Raw genomic sequence first — 19137 nt, 5'->3', positions numbered from 1 at the left:
GAAAATTGTATCACGACACTATACAAATAACGTCTTTAATATAGACTCTGGTAAAAAAACTATTTGTATATATAGGTTCCCTTAAAAAAACTTAAATGTACTGACTGATAACAAGGTTCGAATCGGAGTCTATCTAACGCACCTCGACTTTGCAGTCCAGACCCATACGATTATCACCTCAGTCCACTCCTTTAAGAATAGACTTGGTTCAATGACAAATACAACTTCTATCTTAACTAATTAGAATGTTATAATTAAAAGAGAAAAAAGTCGTTATAATTTCTAGCAGTTTCGGGTGAGGTCGTCATTTTAATTTTAAATTACAGACTATTCACCACAGCAGGTGGGATTCTCAATAGCAACATCTCTGTGGCTGACGAATAATTTAACTAATATTGTACCATATTCTGGTCCTTGAAGGATTCTAGTGTGTAATTGCTTGTCTTTATAGATTTCTTGAGTGGCATTAATAGACGGTCAGAAAGATGGTCCGTAAGTATAGGGTACTTCTAACATTACTTATGATGAAAAAACTTATAATGGTCTTATTATAGACTACCAAAGAGAGGCTTCATAAGGAAAATCCATTATGAAAATGTCGATAAAATCGGTGAAATTATCGAAGGTGACCGGCATGTTAACAGTCGTAACATCACCTAGGTGTTAAAAATCGACTATAAAACTTTTTTAAACTATTTACATAAAGCTCGATTCCAAAAGAAGCTCGATGTTTGGGTGCCACAACAATTAACAGAAAAAAAGGACTTACGGCCAGGAAGGTTCAGCTATGCATTTGGTGGGACTGGAAGGGGATTTATTATTATAAGTTGCTTCCATATGGCCTTACTCTAAATTCTGACCTCTACTGTCAATAACTGGACCGTTGGAAGATAGCAATTGACCACAAACAACCAGAATTGGCCAACAGGAGAGGTGTCGTGTTCCACCAGGACAACGCTAGGCCACACACATCTACAGTAACTCGCCAGAAACTTTGGGAGCTTGGTTGGGAAGTTTTAATGCATCCTCCATACAGTCCGGGCTTGGCAGCAAGCGATTATCATATTTTGCTTGCATTGCAAAATGTCTTTAATGATAAAAAATTGATAACTAGGAAGGATTGTGAAAATCGACTATTAGAGTTTTTTGGCAAATAGAGCAAGGAGGCATTATGAAGTTTCCTTTAAAATGGCAACAAATCATACAAAAATACGGTGCACATTTGGCCCAAATCGGTCATTCCGAAGCATGTTAAATAAAGTCCTATAGTTCAGAATGGAGTCAGTATAGACGATCAGAAACGAGTGTAAGTAATATTAACAAGAACGGGACATTAGACAAAACCTGAATGGAGCCTGTATAGTTTGACTATAGCTGTTCAGTCGGGGAGATCTGATCAATATTGTTTCTCTACAAATAAACATCAGAAAGGGTGGTAATATTGTAATAAACTTTATGAGATCAGATGGGGTTGTCAATGGACTTGCATGAGGCCCTCCATAAATAACATAGTAAATAAATAGTCATGTTTTGGTATACATTTGATATATAGTTTATTGTGTCAATATTCTATAGGTCAGTCTCAAAGTTTTTTAGAACAAAACTGGAGCTGGGGCAGCAGCATAAGTCAAGGGTGCAGTGTAAGCGAAAGGAGCAGCATAGGTGGCAGCGTATTTGGCAACAACTGGGGTCGAGTAAGCAACGGGGGTGGTGTAAGCAGCAGCTACTGGAGCGGCGAAAGTCTTAGCAACAACAGGGGCGGCGAAAGTTTTAGCGACAACAGGGGCAGCAACGGGAGCAACAATTGGAGCAGTGGCAATACCATTGTAATTGCGGGCAACATATTGGCTACTGGTGGCAGTCACAAAGGGAGCTGGGGCAGCAGCAACAACAGCGGCGGGTGCGGTGTAAGCCAAAGGAGTAACCAAACCGGGCTTGGCGGCAGCACAGGCAATGACAGCGAAGATAACAACGGCCTAAAGGAGACGAAAGAAGTTATTAATATTTTAAAGAAAATTGATGTAGAATTTTCACTACTTACGAATTTGATCATTTTGAATATAGGTCTGATGATTTGAAATGTGATTACTCTGATAAGTAAGTGACTTCTGATGCCAAATATAGAATTAAGTCAAGTATTTATAGTGAATAAAAATGTGCCGTCTTGTCGTTGTCAACAAATTAGTTTCAAAAGTTATTTCAAACCAACTGCCAACTATATGCTTCAGTGTGCTGTTGATTTCTTTAGCAATATAAACATTGCTTATTTAACACACAATTAAAATGCGGGACACAGTTTGTGGGGCGTTTTTTTTTTTCAAATAATAAAATATTTAAATATTTTACTTTGTTTCTGTAAATTTATGAAACTCACTTTAAACTCAGTAGAGGTAACGGTCATTCTTGTAGATTTCAAGAACATTTGATGTGGAAGGTGAACTATTTATATTTTAAATGATATGCCTTCTCATATTTAAAATTAACGTTTAACTGAAGGTGAATGAAATTGTATCACTATTTCGTATAAATAGTTAACTCCGTTATTGGATTGATATCAGAAGTCATTTACTTATCAAAGTAATCACATTCCAAAACCACAAATCTCAATTCAAAATGTTCAAATTCGTAAGTATTGAAACATTTCCATCGAATCAGTATAAAATATTAACTATAATTTTCACTTTCTTTAGGCCGTTGTCATCTTCGCTGTCATTGCCTGTGCTGCTGCCAAGCCCGGTTTGGTTACACCCTTGGCTTACACTGCACCCGCTGCTGTTGTTGCTGCTGCCCCAGCTCCATTTGTTACTGCCACCAGTAGCCAATATGTTGCCCGTAACTACAATGGTATTGCCACTGCTCCAGTTGTTGCTCCCGTTGCTGCCCCTGTTGTTGCTAAGACTTTCGCCGCCCCTGTCGTTGCCAAGACTTTCGCCGCTCCAGTAGCTGCTGCTTACTCTACCCCCGTTGTTGCCAAATACTCAGCCACCTATGCTGCCCCTTTCGCTTACTCCGCACCCTTGTCTTATGCTGCTCCAGTTTTGTTCTAAAAACTGTAAACCTTGAACAAAGATCAACATGACAACAAATAAATTATTTAATTAACAAAAGAAAAATCACTCAAGACTTGTTTTATTATATTAACTTCGTATATCACGAATTCCATGTCACGCATTCTTACAGCGTGCGAAATATAATCGTTTGTTTAGTAAAAAAAAATAGTTTCCGAAATTTCTTTTGCAATTTTTATTAAATAGTTTTACGCCTTTTACAATACTTGCTAATTTTTATACCCTACACAACTATGTTGTCAGGGTATTATAGCTTTGTGCAGCCCCAAAAGTTTGTAACGCCGCGAAATATTGGTCCTAGACCCACCTTTAAGTATACCGATCGTCATATCTCGACTAGCTGAACCGATCTAGACATGTGTGTCCGTCCGTCTGTCCATTATAATTTGTAAACACGATACAGGCCACAGTTATGGACTTCACGAAATTTTCACGAAATTTTGCATGTAGGATGGGTTCTGGCCAATGAAGACCCCTATTGTTTTTGGGAAAGATTGGTTAATATTTAGGGGATGAAATGGACCAAATACTAAATTTTTGTCGGTTTTTCTGGTCGCTCCAGAGGCCGCAGTAATGGCTCGAACATCTCGAAATTTTGCATGGAGAAGGGGATCGGGCCAAAGAATAAGCATGCATGTTTTGATAAAGATCGGTCAATATTTAGCGGGCCAAATGGACCCTGACTTTTGTGTGAAAAATGACAAAATTTGTATTCTACAGCGTATATATTTGTCCCTGATGATCAAAGACCCGAGAAGTTGATTTTATTTCCAAGAGGAGTGGTTGACCTTTAAATCAATACCAATTATATTGTTGTATGTGCTCGGATGTGGCAGTTACACCCAAATATTTACAGGTATCTCCGTATACGTATATTATTTAGTAACCCATTACCATACTGGAGGACGGAAATATAGCGCTGATCGCTTTGAAATGTTCCATAAGGTTCCAGTTATGGTCAAGGACCACGCCTATAATTTTCGGTGATGATCAGATAATAATTTTGGAATAAAGTGGACCGAAAACTTAATTTTTTGTTTTATTTTCGAGTCGATCTATAGACCACAAATGAAAGCCGAAAGAATCTGGAATCTGGACAATAGATGTACTGAATACTCGAAATATTCGGAAAATATGTCACGGTGAGGTGCTGTTTACCTCTAATCGGACAAGAGGGGGAAAATATCACGAAATATTGCCCAGGCTAGGAATAAACATCCGCAAAAAAAATTGAGTTCCGTGGTAGTTGTGTAGGGTATCGTATGGTCGGCCCCGTCCGACTATACTGCTCCGCTCACTGGTTTTATGAATATGTTTGTAAATTTCGGAGATATTAACCAAAATTTAGCGAACGCACGCGCTACAAATTTTTCCATTTAAAATTTGGATATCAGTTTCGACATGAAATTTCTGCGAATTGGCTGGAGAAAAAAATGGGGATTTTTTTACAGCTATAAGGAGTTATTCAAGATTATATTGAAATTTAATTTTTTGGAGAAAAAAATTTGACAGAGAAAGAATTTGACATGTTACTATCGTAACGCACCATTACACACATGTACTAAAAAAATTAAATTCAAAACAGAACGATTTAATTGTGCTAAATTTTGTTATTATAGCTTTGTGTGGCCCCAAGACCTTTAGTATATCATTATGCAATTATGGACCAATCGTCACGAAATTTTTGCCTATAAGTCCGATTCTAAACCAACTTATTGGGGAAAATGTAACATGTGCGTGACGGATACAATATTTGTGTATAAATCTAATAAATATATGCCCATGTTACTCTCCACTACTATAGAATTTATATAAAAACCAGTCAGCGGAGCAGTATAGACGGACGGGGCCGACCATATGATACCGTACACAACTACCACGAAAAGCAAACTTTCGGGCAATATTTCGTGATATTGCACTTTTTGCCGATTATAAATCAACAACTCCACTTTCTAAGTCTTTCATATTTTCCAAAATGTATTTTCTTGAAGTGAATTTTACGCCATAAAATAAAAATTGGTCACTTTAGGTTTTGGTTGATTTGACCCTTGGAAAATTGACCGATCATCATCTAAACAGCCACTCTAAATATTTGGTCAGATCCCCTTCACCTTGTAAAATATGTGATGTTCTACATATAATAATTGCCTCAAGAGCGACTATAAAATCTGACAAAATTAAAGTTTTCGGTTCATTGCACCCCCTAAATGAAATCTCAACTTCACCGAAAACTATAGGCGTCGTCCTTGACCGTAATCGGAAATTCATGTACAATTTCAAAGCGATCAGCGCAACATTAATAGAAATACTATGCACATAGTCAACTTTACCTAACTACGTATAACTCCCACATCAGAGTACATACAGCCATATAATTGGTAACAATTTGAAGGTCAAAAACTCCTCTTGGATATACTATCAATTTCTCGGGTATATGTCATTTAGGAGTAAATATATACGCCATGGAATCCAAATTTTGTCATTATTCATACAAAAGTCAGGGTCCAATTGACCCGCTAATTATTGACCGATCTTTATCAAAACATTCTTTGGCCCGATCCCCTTCTCCATGTAAAATTTCACGATGCGGCCTCTGGAGCTACCAGAAAAACCGACAAAAATTTAATATTTGGTCCATTTCATGTGCAAAATATTAACCGATTTTTAGCAGAAACAATAGGGGTCTTCATTAGCCAGAACCCATCCTACCTGAAAAATTTGGTGAAGATTGGTCCATAACTGTGGCCTGTATCGTGTTTACAAATTATAATGGACAGACAGACGGACGGACACACATGTCTAGATCGACTCAGCTAGTCGAGATATGACGAACGGTATACTTAAAGGTGGTTCTAGGACCAAAATTTCACGGCGTTACAAACTCTTGGGGCTTCACAAAGCTATAATACCCTGACAACATAGTTGTATAGGGTATAAATAGTTTATAGTTTATAATGAGGTCTATATGTCTTATAAAATATGTTGATACTTAAATATAAATAAGGAAATTGAACTTAGCAGCTATATTGAAATTATATAATTAAAGAAAAAATAAAGTTCCACTCAAGTATCTGTAAAAAAAGTTAACAGGAATAAGTCTCGAGCTAATTCAAATTCATTGAAACGATAAATTAAATGAAATATAAATTGAAGAGAAACCCGATAAGGAAAGTAGTAAAGTCGACACCCTTCACCACTTTGGGTATATTCAACAGATGTATCCTAACAAACGTTGCCTTTTCGAAGGAACATTGACATGAAATTGAACGAAATATGTGATATTTATCTATAGTAAACCTAATAACATCAATCCCACCACATGCCATTCTGAAACCTATTCTAAATTTTGGTATGCTTCACTGTTTTAAAAGTAATATCAATCAGGCCCCATTGATTATTTGGTGTACAATAAACATGAATAGATCGAAATTATATATGGAAGCTATGCTATATCTAATTGCAGTACTTTGTGTCAATCGGCCTAGCTATGGTTCTTTAGTGCAGCATTTACTTAAAATCGGACGAAAGTATAAATTGGAGCTATATGTAAATCTGAACAGATTTCATTGTACAAAATTGTGTGCCAGTCTGCCAAACTTTGGGTTTTTAGTGCACAATTTACATTAAGTTGGACGAGAATATATACGGTAGTTATATCTAAATCTGAACCGATTTTCACGTAACTTACGTAATTCTAGAATCATTTCAGTGCGCTATACCAAATTTCGTGCAAATTGAAGGAAATATAGGGGCTTTTGTGTCCCATTTATATAAAATCGAACGAAACTATATATGGGAGATGTATCTAAATCTGATACAATTTCAATAGGGTTCGTCCTTGGGCCATAGAAATGAGCTGTGCCAAATTTCAGCCAAATCGGATCATAAATGCGACCTGTACTGTGTATACAATTTAATATACACAGACGGAAGGACGGACATACATATATCGACTCAGAAAATAATTCTATGCATATTCTCGGCATAATACCCTGTACCACAGTGTGGTGAAAGGTATATTTATGCAGGGTGAGATGAAAAAACTACAATCAACTTCAGACTGCTGTCAAAATTATTCCAGTGACAGCTCATTATATTGTTTACAAGCGTACAAAAGCATTTTGGTGAGAATTTTCCAAGAAAAAAAAACAGTAAGGAAAGTAGTAAAGTCGGACGGGGCCGACTATATGATACCCTTCACCACTTTGGGTATATTCAACAGATGAATCCTAACAGACATCACATTTTTAAGGGACCAGTAAAAAGAAATTGGATCCATAAACATGACATTCAGCAACCTATACTAAATAGAAGCTATATCTAAATCTGAACCGATTTCGAAGATTTCAGGAAACTTAACACACATAATTCCAGACTTAATTCATAACGCTGTGCCAAATTTCGTGCAAACCGAAAGATATATAGGGACTTTGGTGCACCATTTACATTAAATCGGACGAAAATATATATGGGAGCTATATCTAAATCTGAACCAATTTTTCCCAATATCAATAGGGTTCGTCCTTGGGCCAAATAAGTGACCTGTGCCAAATTTTATCCAAATCGGATCATAAATGCGACCTGTACTTTATTCACAAAAATACATGGACGGACAGACGGACATGCGTAAATCGACCCAGAAAGTGATTCTATGCATATTCTCAAAAGGAGCCATGGGTCTATCTCGATTCCTTTTGCTTCTTACAAACATATGCACAAAGACATAATACCCTGTTATTCGTAATGGAATTCAAGCGTCATAGTGTGCTTAAACCTTTTGTGGTAGCGTAGCCCGATATCAAGGAAGTGGGCGAAAGAAAACAAGAACATCAGCAGAAATGGTTCGAAAAGTAAAGAAGCGACTTGATTGAAACCCGCGTCACATTGGCCGAAAAATGGCTCGTGAGCTGAACATATCGCAATATTCCATTCGGCAAATATTGAAAATCAGCTCGGGGTAAAACCATTGACATTTTAAAAAGTGCAAGAACTTACACAGCAACAGAAAGAAAATAGACTCAAAAGACCTAAAAAGTTACTTCGCTTGGCCGAAAGTGGTGAACTGCCGAATTTGGTTTTGCTCCGATGATAAATCATTCGTCGTCCAGCAGTTTGTAAACAAAAAAATGATCGTCTTCACTTGCCAAAGAGGTCAGCTGAAAATGTGCACCTTCGGTTGACCACCAGAACTCAAGCGCCGCCATGGTGATGGTGCGTACCGCCATAACTGCCGATTTTCGCTTTCCGCTCATATTAATTGACCGTGACATCATAATAAATGCCGAATATTATCGCTAAAATATTCTTGAGGATGTATTAAAGCCTTGTACATGCAAACATTTTGGCTACAGATCTTGGACATTCCAACAGACCTTGGACTCAGCACCATTGCACTCAGCACGCGCCACCCAAGAATGGTTACAAAATGAGGTTCCTCGCTACATTTCCAGCGCGCAATGGCCAAAATCTCCGGATACCAATCCGTTGGACTATTGAGCAGTGTTGCCGTTTGAAAATTTTATTTCCGCCCAAAATTCCCCCTAAAAAGTGCCAAAATCAATAATTTATGCCCAAAAATTTAAGCGTTAAAGAAAAGATACAAATATTAAAAGAGCGGGTCCTTTTTGTTCTATATTTTTTTAAAGGCTGAAAAGTACACTGTTTTGCAGCATGGAAGTATGGAAAAATTGATTTTTAGTTTTTTTGATGTATTTGATTTAAAAATTTGTACTTTGTTGCGGCAAAATTCCCTAATCGAAATATTTGTTTAGACTCCATGTGTCTTTGGACCAAATCCGATTCGACAATTTGGAGTCCATTTACAAATGACCCTCTCTCTGTCTGTCTGGATGACTGGTGCGCACGATATCTTTCAAAAGAAGTAACATATTTCATCCAAACTTAGCACATATTAATGTTTAAATCAAGATCGGAGATGGAGAACATCGAACCACTCCTTCCAGTACCACCCCACAAAACGTCGAAATTTTTATTTTTTTTTTCCCCATCCAATATCTGTTGAACGGAATGTCTGATTTAATCTTTCCACCTACTTTTACCAAAACTATATCAAGTTCGAAGGTTGTAAATTTTGATTTCATGCATTGATTGCACATCGTAATATCTTACCAAATCTGAATTAAACCCGAATATGTGGCCTCTAGGGCATAACTCTTTGAAAAAAGCATATACCTTATATAAAGAGAATGGTAAATACTGTGTGGTCTAAAAATGAAAGGCCTTAATACTTATTCTTAATATAAATTTTGGGCAATTATCGGTCACAATATAATAAACAATTTTCCACCTTGGCACTAGAGTAGTTTCATAGACCCCAGTAAACCGGGACTGACCATACAACACCCTTCACAAATACGACTGAACATGAGAAAAAATTCATCAAGATTGAATTTTTAAGTTTCATATAAGTTTTATTGTATTACGGGGAAGAACATTAAAATAGCTTTCGAAAATGATAAAAATCAAAAAAATCGGTTAAAAAATGAATGACTTATACACATTTTTGTATTGATTCTATGCATATTCTCTAAAGGAACTATGGGCCTATCTCGTTTCCTTTTGCCTGTTACAAACATAACGGTTTATAACAGGAAACGATACAGACCCATATTTCCTTTGGAGAATATGCATAGAATCAATACAAAAATGTGTATAAGTCATTCATTTTTTAACCGATTTTTTTGATTTTTATCATTTTCGAAAGCTATTTTAATGTTCTTCCCCGTAATACAATAAAACTTATATGGCTTGATATCATAATTTCATCGTACAGTACGAAGAAAAATAAATTTTGTCATTTTATGCGTATTTTTTCACATTTCAACCGCTGTAACTCAGCCAATCCTCAACCGATTTACCAAATATATATCTTGTTTGAAAGGAAAAATTGTACTCTTCGAATGAAAAAAAGAATAATATAAATCCGTTATAAAGTAAATAAGTTATTCAAGTTTCAAATGGAAAATCTATGAAACCACGTTTTTCTCTATATTTACCGTTATAAAATTAATTTTCGAAGTGACCCAGAAAAACCAAAGGTATTTTTGTGATCCAGGGACTCGAACTAAGCAGAATTGGTACATTAGAATTCTTGAAAAAAAAATTTTTGTTATTTTGTAGCACAGTGTTATTGATGAATGGCGGTAAATTGATGAATATTTGCGAACAAAATTTGATAGACAGTATGATGGACAGACTTTTTGAACTTATTCAAAATAAGGGAGAGTTTGATGATTTTATTGTTTACAATAACTGAATGGGTCCATTGTATTTATCAACTAACATACCAATTGAATAAAAGGTTCATATATAGTTATGATACGCAGTGTAGTAGTCGTCTTTGAGTAGAACCGAATTCACATACAAATGGCTATTAATCCATAAATACAAATTACAATGGACAGACGGGGGAAAAACATATGTAAATCGAATCAGCTAGTCGAAATGTATCGGTAGTCTTGGAGTAATATTTCGCTGTTTTACAAACTCTTGGGACAATAAAATTTCTCACAACATATTTATGTAGGGCATATAGAAATATAGAAAACCAGTAAGGAAAGATCAAAAGTCGGACGGGGCCGACTATATGATACCCTTCACCACTATGGGTACATGCAAGATATGTTAATATATACAATATCCTGTAGATATAGAAATTTCTTATACATCAGTCGGGACCTAATTCAGTACTCTGTGAAAAATTTAGCTTCAATCCGAACAATATTGGGAGCTTGGTGCACAATTTACTTTAAATTGGACGAAACTATATATGGGAGCTATATCTAAATCTGAACCGATTTCAACTAAACTTCGCATTCATCAATGACCTAATTTAGTACGCTGTGCAAAATTTTGTCGCAATCGAAAAAATATTGGCAGTATGGAGCTTCATTTACATAAAATGGCACGAAACTATATCTAACTCTGTACCGATTACAACAAAATTTTACATACATTCAGTACTCTGTGCACAATTTTACTTTAGTCGTCCACTATTGGGAGTTTGGTGCACTATTTACATTAAATCGTACGAAACTATAAATCGCACAAAGACATAATACCCTGTACCACAGTGTGGTGAAGGGTATAAAAATGTAAATGTGCCGGAAACGAACAAATGCCCAAAATCTGCCCAAGTCGTAAATTTTACATTATTTATGCCCACTTTTGGGCATAAATGCCCACTTTCGGCAACACTGCTATTGAGTCTGGAGTATTTTGGAAAGCAAGGTTGGCAATAAAAAAATACCAAATTGTCGATAACCTCAAGCGAGGTTATACCACATTATTCACACATTTTTTTAAATCACCTTTAATGGAATTTTAAATTTGTTCTCAAATATCTCTTAAATTTTTTGAATGAAAATACAACAAATTCGGGTAGAAAATAAAAATTTGCCTATCTAAAAACAAATGGGTGTCATATTAGCATCGCCTACTCTAGTATTATCATTACCACACCAGAAGGCGGAATCGGATGATATTTAAGAGCTTAAATGAAATGTCAAATCGTTAAAATCGACTTCCATGGGATTCTCTATCGAATCCCATCCGATTCTCTATAAGTTACACAAGAAATAAATACATAATCATGTTTTTTTGTTTAACTTTGATATACATAATTTATTTGGTCGATATTCAACAGTTCAGTCTCAAAGTTTTTTTTTAGAACAAAACTGGAGCTGGGGCAGCAGCATATGTCAAGGGTGCAGAGTAAGCGAAAGGAGCAGCATATGCGGCAGCGTATTTGGCAACAACTGGAGTCGAGTAAGCAGCAGCAACAGGGGTGGTGTAAGCAGCAGCTACTGGAGCGGCGAAAGTCTTAGCAACAACAGGGGCGGCGAAAGTTTTGGCTACAATAGGGGCAGCAACGGGAGCAACAACTGGTGCGGTGGCAATACCATTGTAGTTACGGGCAACATATTGGCTACTGGTGGCAGTCACAAAGGGAGCTGGGGCAGCAGCAACAACAGCAGCGGGTGCGGTGTAAGCCAAAGGAGTAACCAAACCAGGCTTAGCGGCAGCACAGGCAATAACAGCGAAGATGACAACGGCCTAAAGGCGACGAAACAAGTTATTAATATTTTAAAGAAATTTGATGTAGAATTTTCACTACTTACGAATTTGAACATTTTGAATTAAGTGTTGTGGTTTTGAAATGTTATTACTCTGATAAGTAAGTGACTTCTGATGCCAAATGTAAAATTAAGTCAAGTATTTATAGTGAATAAAAATGTGCCGTCTTGTCGTTGTCAAAAATTAGTTTCAAATGTTATTTCCAACCAACTGCCAGCCATATGCTTCTGTGTGCAGTGGATTTCTTTAGCAATATAAACATTGCTTATTTAACACACAATTAAAATGCGGGACACAGTTTGTGGGGCGTTTTTATTTCAAATAATAAAATTATATTTAAATATTTCATTTATTTTGTTTCTGTAATTTTAGGGAACTCGCTTTTAATTTTGTGGAGGTAACGGCAATTCTTGTAGATTTCAAGAACATTTGATGTGGAAGGTGAACTATTTATATTTAAAATGATATGCCATTTCATATTCAAAATTAACGTTTAGCTGAAGGTGAATTAAATTGTATCACTATTTCGTATAAATAGTTAACTTCATTGTTGGATTGATATCAGAAGTCATTTACTTATCAAAGTAATCACATTCCAAAACCACAAATCTAAATTCAAAATGTTCAAATTCGTAAGTAGTGAAAATTCTACATCAATTTTCTATAAAATATTAATAACTTGTTTCGTCTCCTTTAGGCCGTTGTCATCTTCGCCGTCATTGCCTGTGCTGCTGCCAAGCCCGGTTTAGTTACACCCTTGGCTTACACCGCACCCGCTGCTGTTGTTGCTGCTGCCCCAGCTCCCTTTGTGACTGCCACCAGTAGTCAATATGTTGCCCGTAACTACAATGGTATTGCCACCGCTCCGGTTGTTGCTCCCGTTGCTGCTCCTGTTGTCGCTAAAACTTTCGCCGCCCCTGTTGTTGCTAAGACTTTCGCCGCTCCAGTAGCTGCTGCTTACACCACCCCTGTTGCTGCTGCTTACTCGACCCCTGTTGTTGCCAAATACGCTGCCACCTATGCTGCTCCTTTTGCTTACTCTTCACCCTTGACTTACGCTGCTGCCCCAGCTCCAGTTTTGTTCTAAAAAAACTCTGAGACTGAACTATAGAATATCAATACAATAAATTATATACCAAAATTAAACAAAATCATTATTATTTATTTACTCTATTACTTATAGAGGGCCACCTACTGTTAATAGAGAATTCCATCTGATCTTCTGTTTATGCCAATTACGAAAAATATTCCATTTAATTACTCTGAACCATTTAATTTACCTGTTGTCCCAATTATAAAATCTATGAGTCTAGACTAGAAAATGATTGTTGATAGTATGGTACCTACTGTTACCCCCTCTGAATCTATGGGAATGCAGCTCCTGCATCTATAGCGAAATCAAAACCTCTTATAAGCCTGCACTTTAATGTTGGACAAGCAAATAAATTCACTTCCTTATGAAGCCTACCTTTGGTAGTGTAAAATTACACCATTCTGACATTTTATTCGTCGTTGACAATTCCTTATATTTTACTGACCCTTTCTGGCATATATTAAGGTCACTCCAGAATCTGACATTTTTTCTGTCGAATTTTTCGTCTACCTACAATTAAAATTTATAAGTGACCATCACCCGAAACTACTGTCTGGGGTCTAAGATAGGGGCTAGAAATTAAAATGACTTTTATACTTACAACTTTGTGGTATTTAAGATTGTTTTACGGATTGAGGTAATTGTCATGGATCGGATGAGATTCTGGTCGTTTTGAAACGTTGAGCCCAAAGAGAAATTTAAAACCATAGCTACGGAGTAACCTCAGGCTGGAACCAATTTTTTTAAGCTTCGTGAATTAAATATTTTATACACAATGTGAAATATAACAGAAGAAACAGAATGCAGATTGGATCGGTAAATTTTTTTGGTTAGATAGTCGATTATTAATACATACAACTATCATTAACACAATATACACATAATATCGAGATCACGTAAATTTAAATTTAACACTAGAACGCCGAAGGCGGTCGTTTTGACCGCTTTCCAATTTCAAGTACAAAAGCAACTTTTTGTACCTCATAGAATTACGTTTATTATAAACCAGTAAGGAAAGTAGTAAACTCGGACGGAGCCGACTATATGATACCCTTCACCACTATGGGTATATTAAACAGGACTATTAACATGAAATATATATGGGAGCTATATAGACCGATTTTCTCGAAACTTGGCAGACATCACTCTAGGCTCAATTCAGTACGTTATGCCAAATTTCGTGCAAATCGAAGGATATATAGGGACTTTGGTGCACCATTTATATGAAACCGGAGAAAACTATATATGATTTTCACGAAACTTAGCAAATTGCCAAATTTCGTGCAAATCGAAAGATATATAAGTACTTTGTGGCACCATTTACATGAAATCGGACGAAACTATATATGGGAGCTATATCTAAATCTGAACCGATTTTCTCAAAACTAGGCAGACATCACTTTAGGCTTAATTCAGTACGATATGCCAAATTTCGTGCAAATCGAAAGATATATAGGGACTTTGGGGCACCATTTACATGAAATCGGACGAAACTATATATGGGAGCTATATCTAAATCTGAACCGATTTTCTCAAAACTTGGCAGACATCACTCTAGGCTTAATTCAGTACGATATGCCAAATTTTGTGCAAATCGAAAGATATATAGGGACTTTGGGGCACCATTTACATGAAATCGGACGAAACTATATATGAGAGCTATATCTAAATCTGAACCGATTTTCTCAAAACTTGGCAGACATCACTCTAGGCTCAATTCAGTACGTTATGCCAAATTTCGTGCAAATCGAAAGATATATAGGAACTTTGGGGCACCATTTACATGAAATCGGACAACATCAGACAGACAGAGAGACATCACTCTAGGCTCAATTCAGTACGTTATGCCAAATTTCGTGCAAATCGAAAGATATATAGGGATTTTGATCCACCATTTACATGAAATCGGACGAAACTATATATGGGAGCTATATCTAAATCAGGACCGATTTTCACGAAACTTGGCAGACATCACTCTAGGCTTAATTCAGTACGATATGCCAAATTTCGTGCAAATCAAAAGATATATAGGGACTTTGGGGCACCATTTACATGAAATCGGAGGAAACTATATATGGGAGCTATAACTAAATCTGAACCGACTTTCACGAAACTTGGCAGACATAATTCTAGGCTCAATTCAGTACGTTATGCCAAAATTGGTAAATCGAAAGATATATAGGGACTTTTGATATACATGAAATCGGACTATATATGGGATATATCTAAATCTGCATTTTCACGAAACTTTACATGAAATCGTGCAAATCGATATATGTGGACTTTGGTGCACCATTTATATGGACGAGCTATATCTAAATCTGGACCGATTTTCATGAAACTTGGCAGACATCATTCTAGACCTAAATGATTAGGCTGCAAATTTCGTGCAAATCGAAAGATATATGTGGACTTTGGTGCACCATTTTCATGAAATCGGACGAAACTATATATGGGAGCTATATCTAAATCTGGACCGATTTTCATGAAACTTGGCAGACATCATTCTAGACGTAAATGATTAGGCTGTACCAAATTTCGTGCAAATCGAAAGATATATAGGGACCGTTTACATTAAATCGGTTAAATATATATATGGGAGCTATATCTAAATCTGAACCGATTTTTCCCAATTTCAATAGGGTTCGTCCTTAGGCCGAATAAGTGACCTATGCCAAATTTCATCCAATTCGGATCATAAATGCGACCTGTATTTTGTTTACAATTTAACATGGACAGACGGACAGACGGACGGACGAATTGATATAAGTACTTTTTTAGGAATTTTAATAATTCCATCTATATACTGATTAATACCATCTCGATATCATATTTTTTGAAATAATATTTTATTAACTCTTCATAAGGAATTCAAGACACTACTTGGCCCTATAGGAGCTAATGGATCTACATTTATTTTTATTTCTTTATTCTCTATAATTTTATTTAATAATTTTATAGGTTTATTCCCTTATATTTTTACTAGTACAAGTCACTTAACATTAACATTAGCTCTTCCTCTATGATTATGTTTCATGTTATATGGATGAATTAATAATACTCAACATATATTTGCTCATTTTTTGAGTCATGATCACTGTGGAGGTGTAAAATTGAAATATGTTGGAAGTTTTAGAAATTTGTACTAATGCGTACTAAATTTGGTACAATTTATATTGTGGGTGAAGCGATAAATTTAAAAACATGAAGTTTTGATTTAGGATCACTGTGAAGGTGTAGAATTGGGGTATGTATGAAGTTTTGGAATTTAGCACTACTGTGTACTAAATTTGGTACAATTTGAATTGTGGGTAAACCGATAGTGTTGGAATCCTGAAACTTGGGTTTAGGATCACTTCGGAGGTGTAAGATTAAGATATGTAGGAAGTTTTAGAAATTTGTACTAATGCGTACTTTAGTACAATTTAAATTGTTGGTGAAGCGATAGAGTTGAAATCATGAAATTTTGGTTATGGATGCCTGTGAAGGTGTAGGATTGGGTATGTATGAAGTTTTGAAAATTGGTACTACTGTGTGCTAAATTTTGTACAATTTGAAATGTGGGTGAACCGATAGTTTTGGAATCATGAACCTTGGATTAAGGATCACTGGGGGGTGTAGATTTTGGTTAAGTAGAAAGTTTTGGAAATTCGTACTACTGTGTACTATATTTAGTACAATTTGAATTGTGGGTGAACCAATAGAGTTGGAATCCTGAAATTTGAATTTGGAATCATTGTGGGGGTGTAGGATCGGGGTATGCAGGAAGCTTTGTTGGATGATTGAGGAGGGTACTTGTGGAAATAATGTGTGCTAAATTGAACTAAATTTGGATTTGGGTGAACCTTTAGATCTCGAATCATGGAATTTGATACTAAATGGTACTCAAATTTAATTTATGGTCGATATTAATGTGTGGATTGTTTTTTCAGACATATGTAGTTTTCTGTGAAAATAAAATAATATGTTAATACATGTTTAAGTTTTTCCTAAATTCGCTAACGAAGTTGCGGGCATATTCAAGTTATATATTAAAATTATTTAAAATATTATTTAAAATAACTCAGAGTCTATAACATTAATTGTAATTTCAAAAATAAAACAAGTCAAGAATTGTTTTTCTTTTTTGTTTTTTTTTTTATTAAATTAATTATTTGTCATGGAGTTCTTTGGTCAAGCTTGGCAGTTTTTAGAACAAAACTGGAGCAGCGTAAGACAATGGCGAGGAGTAAGCGAAAGGAGCAGCATAGGTGGCAGCGTATTTGGCAACAACAGGTGTAGAGTAAGCAGCAGCGACAGGTGTGGTGTAAGCAGCAGCTACTGGAGCGGCAAATGTCTTTGCAACAACAGGGGCGGCAAATGTCTTGGCTACAACAGGAGAAGCAACGGGAGCAACAACTGGGCCAGTGGCAATACCATTATAGTTACGGGCAACAAATTGGCTACTGGTGGCAGTCACAAATGGAGCTGGGGCAGCAGCAACAACAGCAGCGGGAGCGGTGTAAGCCAAAGGAGCAACCAAACCGGGCTTGGCGGCAGCACAGGCAATGACAGCGAAGATAACAACGGCCTAATTTTGGATAAATCTATTGTTAATATCGTATATCAATTTAATGCAAAAATGTCAATACTTACGAATTTGAACATTTTGTGTTAAGGTTTGTTGATTTGAAATTTTATTACTCGAAAAAGTAAGTGACTTCTGATATCAATCCAATAATGAAGTTAACTATTTATACAAAAAATGGATACAATTAATTTGTCTTATGTTTAAAGACACATCATTTAAAATACAAACTACTGACCTTACACATCATATGTTCTTGAAATCTACAAGAATTACCATTACCTCCGCTAAGTGGATTCCATACAGAAACAAAATAAATGACATATTTAAATATAATGTTATTATTTGAAATACAAGTGGCCCACTACATGTGTCCCGAATTTTAATTGAACATGCGTTGTGTTTATTTCTAAAGAAACCCAATGCATACTGACTGATATGATTAGCTATGGATTTGAAACAATTGTTGAAACGAATTCATTATTAAAGACAAGACGGTAAACTTTTATCCACTATAAATACTTGGCTTTATTATTTATTTGGTATCAGAAGTCGCTTACTTATCAGAGTAATAACATTTCAAATTCACAAATCTAAATTCAAAATGTTCAAATTCGTAAGTATTAAAGCTTTCACATCAAATTGATACAAAATATTAACAATTTGTTTCGTCTCCTTTAGGTCGTTGTCATCTTCGCTGTCATTGCCTGTGTTGCCGCCAAGCCCGGTTTGGTTACACCCTTGGCTTTTACCGCACCCGCAGCTGTTGTTGCTGCTGCCCCAGCTCCCTTTGTGACTGCCACCAGTAGCCAATATGTTGCCCGTAACTACAATGGTATTGCCACCGCACCAGTCGTTGCTCCCGTTGCTGCCCCTTTTGTTGCTAAAACTTTCACCGCCCCTGTTGTTGCCAAGACTTTCGCCGCTCCAGTAGCTGCTGCTTACACCACCCCTGTAGCTACTGCTTACTCTACCCCTGTTGTTGCCAAATACGCTGCCACCTATGCTGCTCCTTTCGCTTACTCCGCACCCTTGACCTATGCTGCTGCCCCAGCTCCAGTTTTGTTCTAAAAGAAACTTTGAGACTGACCTATAGAATATCGAAAAAATAAATTATTTAACAATGGAAACCTAAGAAAATTGATTAACTACACTGGGCAACAAGATTTTGGGGGGTGGAAAATTCCTATTGGGTATGAAAGACTTTGGTGAGTACATGAAAACCTCAGAAGGCAAAAAAAAAAAAAAACGCCGTAGGACAAAGTTCGGACATAGCTTCATATCTCAATTTGGAGCTATTATATGTATTTTTA

At 36.2% G+C, this 19137-nt stretch overlaps 6 protein-coding genes across 6 annotated transcripts; 3 read left to right on the top strand and 3 right to left on the bottom strand.

Moving 5' to 3' along the window:
* Positions 1-1592: 1592 nt before the first annotated feature.
* Positions 1593-2053, bottom strand: LOC133326581 (calphotin-like). The gene is made up of 2 exons (XM_061535209.1): positions 2042-2053; positions 1593-1976 (listed from the first exon to the last, which is right to left on the bottom strand). The coding sequence occupies exons 1-2, from the start codon at positions 2051-2053 to the stop codon at positions 1593-1595; spliced, it is 396 nt and encodes a 131-aa protein (XP_061391193.1).
* A 560-nt stretch (positions 2054-2613) lies between these two features.
* LOC133326579 (cuticle protein 70, isoforms A and B-like) lies at positions 2614-3047 on the top strand. Its single transcript, XM_061535208.1, has 2 exons — positions 2614-2625; positions 2691-3047. Exons 1-2 carry the CDS (start codon positions 2614-2616, stop codon positions 3045-3047), a joined length of 369 nt encoding a protein of 122 aa, XP_061391192.1.
* Positions 3048-11753: 8706 nt separating this feature from the next.
* LOC133326578 (cuticle protein 70, isoforms A and B-like) lies at positions 11754-12220 on the bottom strand. The gene is made up of 2 exons (XM_061535207.1): positions 12209-12220; positions 11754-12143 (listed from the first exon to the last, which is right to left on the bottom strand). Exons 1-2 carry the CDS (start codon positions 12218-12220, stop codon positions 11754-11756), a joined length of 402 nt encoding a protein of 133 aa, XP_061391191.1.
* A 564-nt stretch (positions 12221-12784) lies between these two features.
* On the top strand, positions 12785-13251 carry LOC133326577 (cuticle protein 70, isoforms A and B-like). Its single transcript, XM_061535206.1, has 2 exons — positions 12785-12796; positions 12862-13251. The coding sequence occupies exons 1-2, from the start codon at positions 12785-12787 to the stop codon at positions 13249-13251; spliced, it is 402 nt and encodes a 133-aa protein (XP_061391190.1).
* A 4195-nt stretch (positions 13252-17446) lies between these two features.
* Positions 17447-18071, bottom strand: LOC133326576 (calphotin-like). The gene is made up of 2 exons (XM_061535205.1): positions 18063-18071; positions 17447-17827 (listed from the first exon to the last, which is right to left on the bottom strand). The coding sequence occupies exons 1-2, from the start codon at positions 18069-18071 to the stop codon at positions 17447-17449; spliced, it is 390 nt and encodes a 129-aa protein (XP_061391189.1).
* Positions 18072-18428: 357 nt separating this feature from the next.
* Positions 18429-18895, top strand: LOC133326575 (pupal cuticle protein C1B-like). The gene is made up of 2 exons (XM_061535204.1): positions 18429-18440; positions 18506-18895. Exons 1-2 carry the CDS (start codon positions 18429-18431, stop codon positions 18893-18895), a joined length of 402 nt encoding a protein of 133 aa, XP_061391188.1.
* The last annotated feature ends 242 nt before the right edge of the window (positions 18896-19137 follow it).

Source organism: Musca vetustissima, unplaced genomic scaffold (assembly GCF_032173495.1).
Source record: "Musca vetustissima isolate MV318-11 ecotype Yass unplaced genomic scaffold, APGP_CSIRO_Mvet_v1 utg141725, whole genome shotgun sequence".
In the NCBI taxonomy this organism is placed as follows: Eukaryota; Metazoa; Arthropoda; class Insecta; order Diptera; family Muscidae; genus Musca; species Musca vetustissima.
The sequence above is the reverse complement of the archived record's forward strand: the minus strand, read 5'-3'. Positions and strand labels throughout refer to the sequence as shown.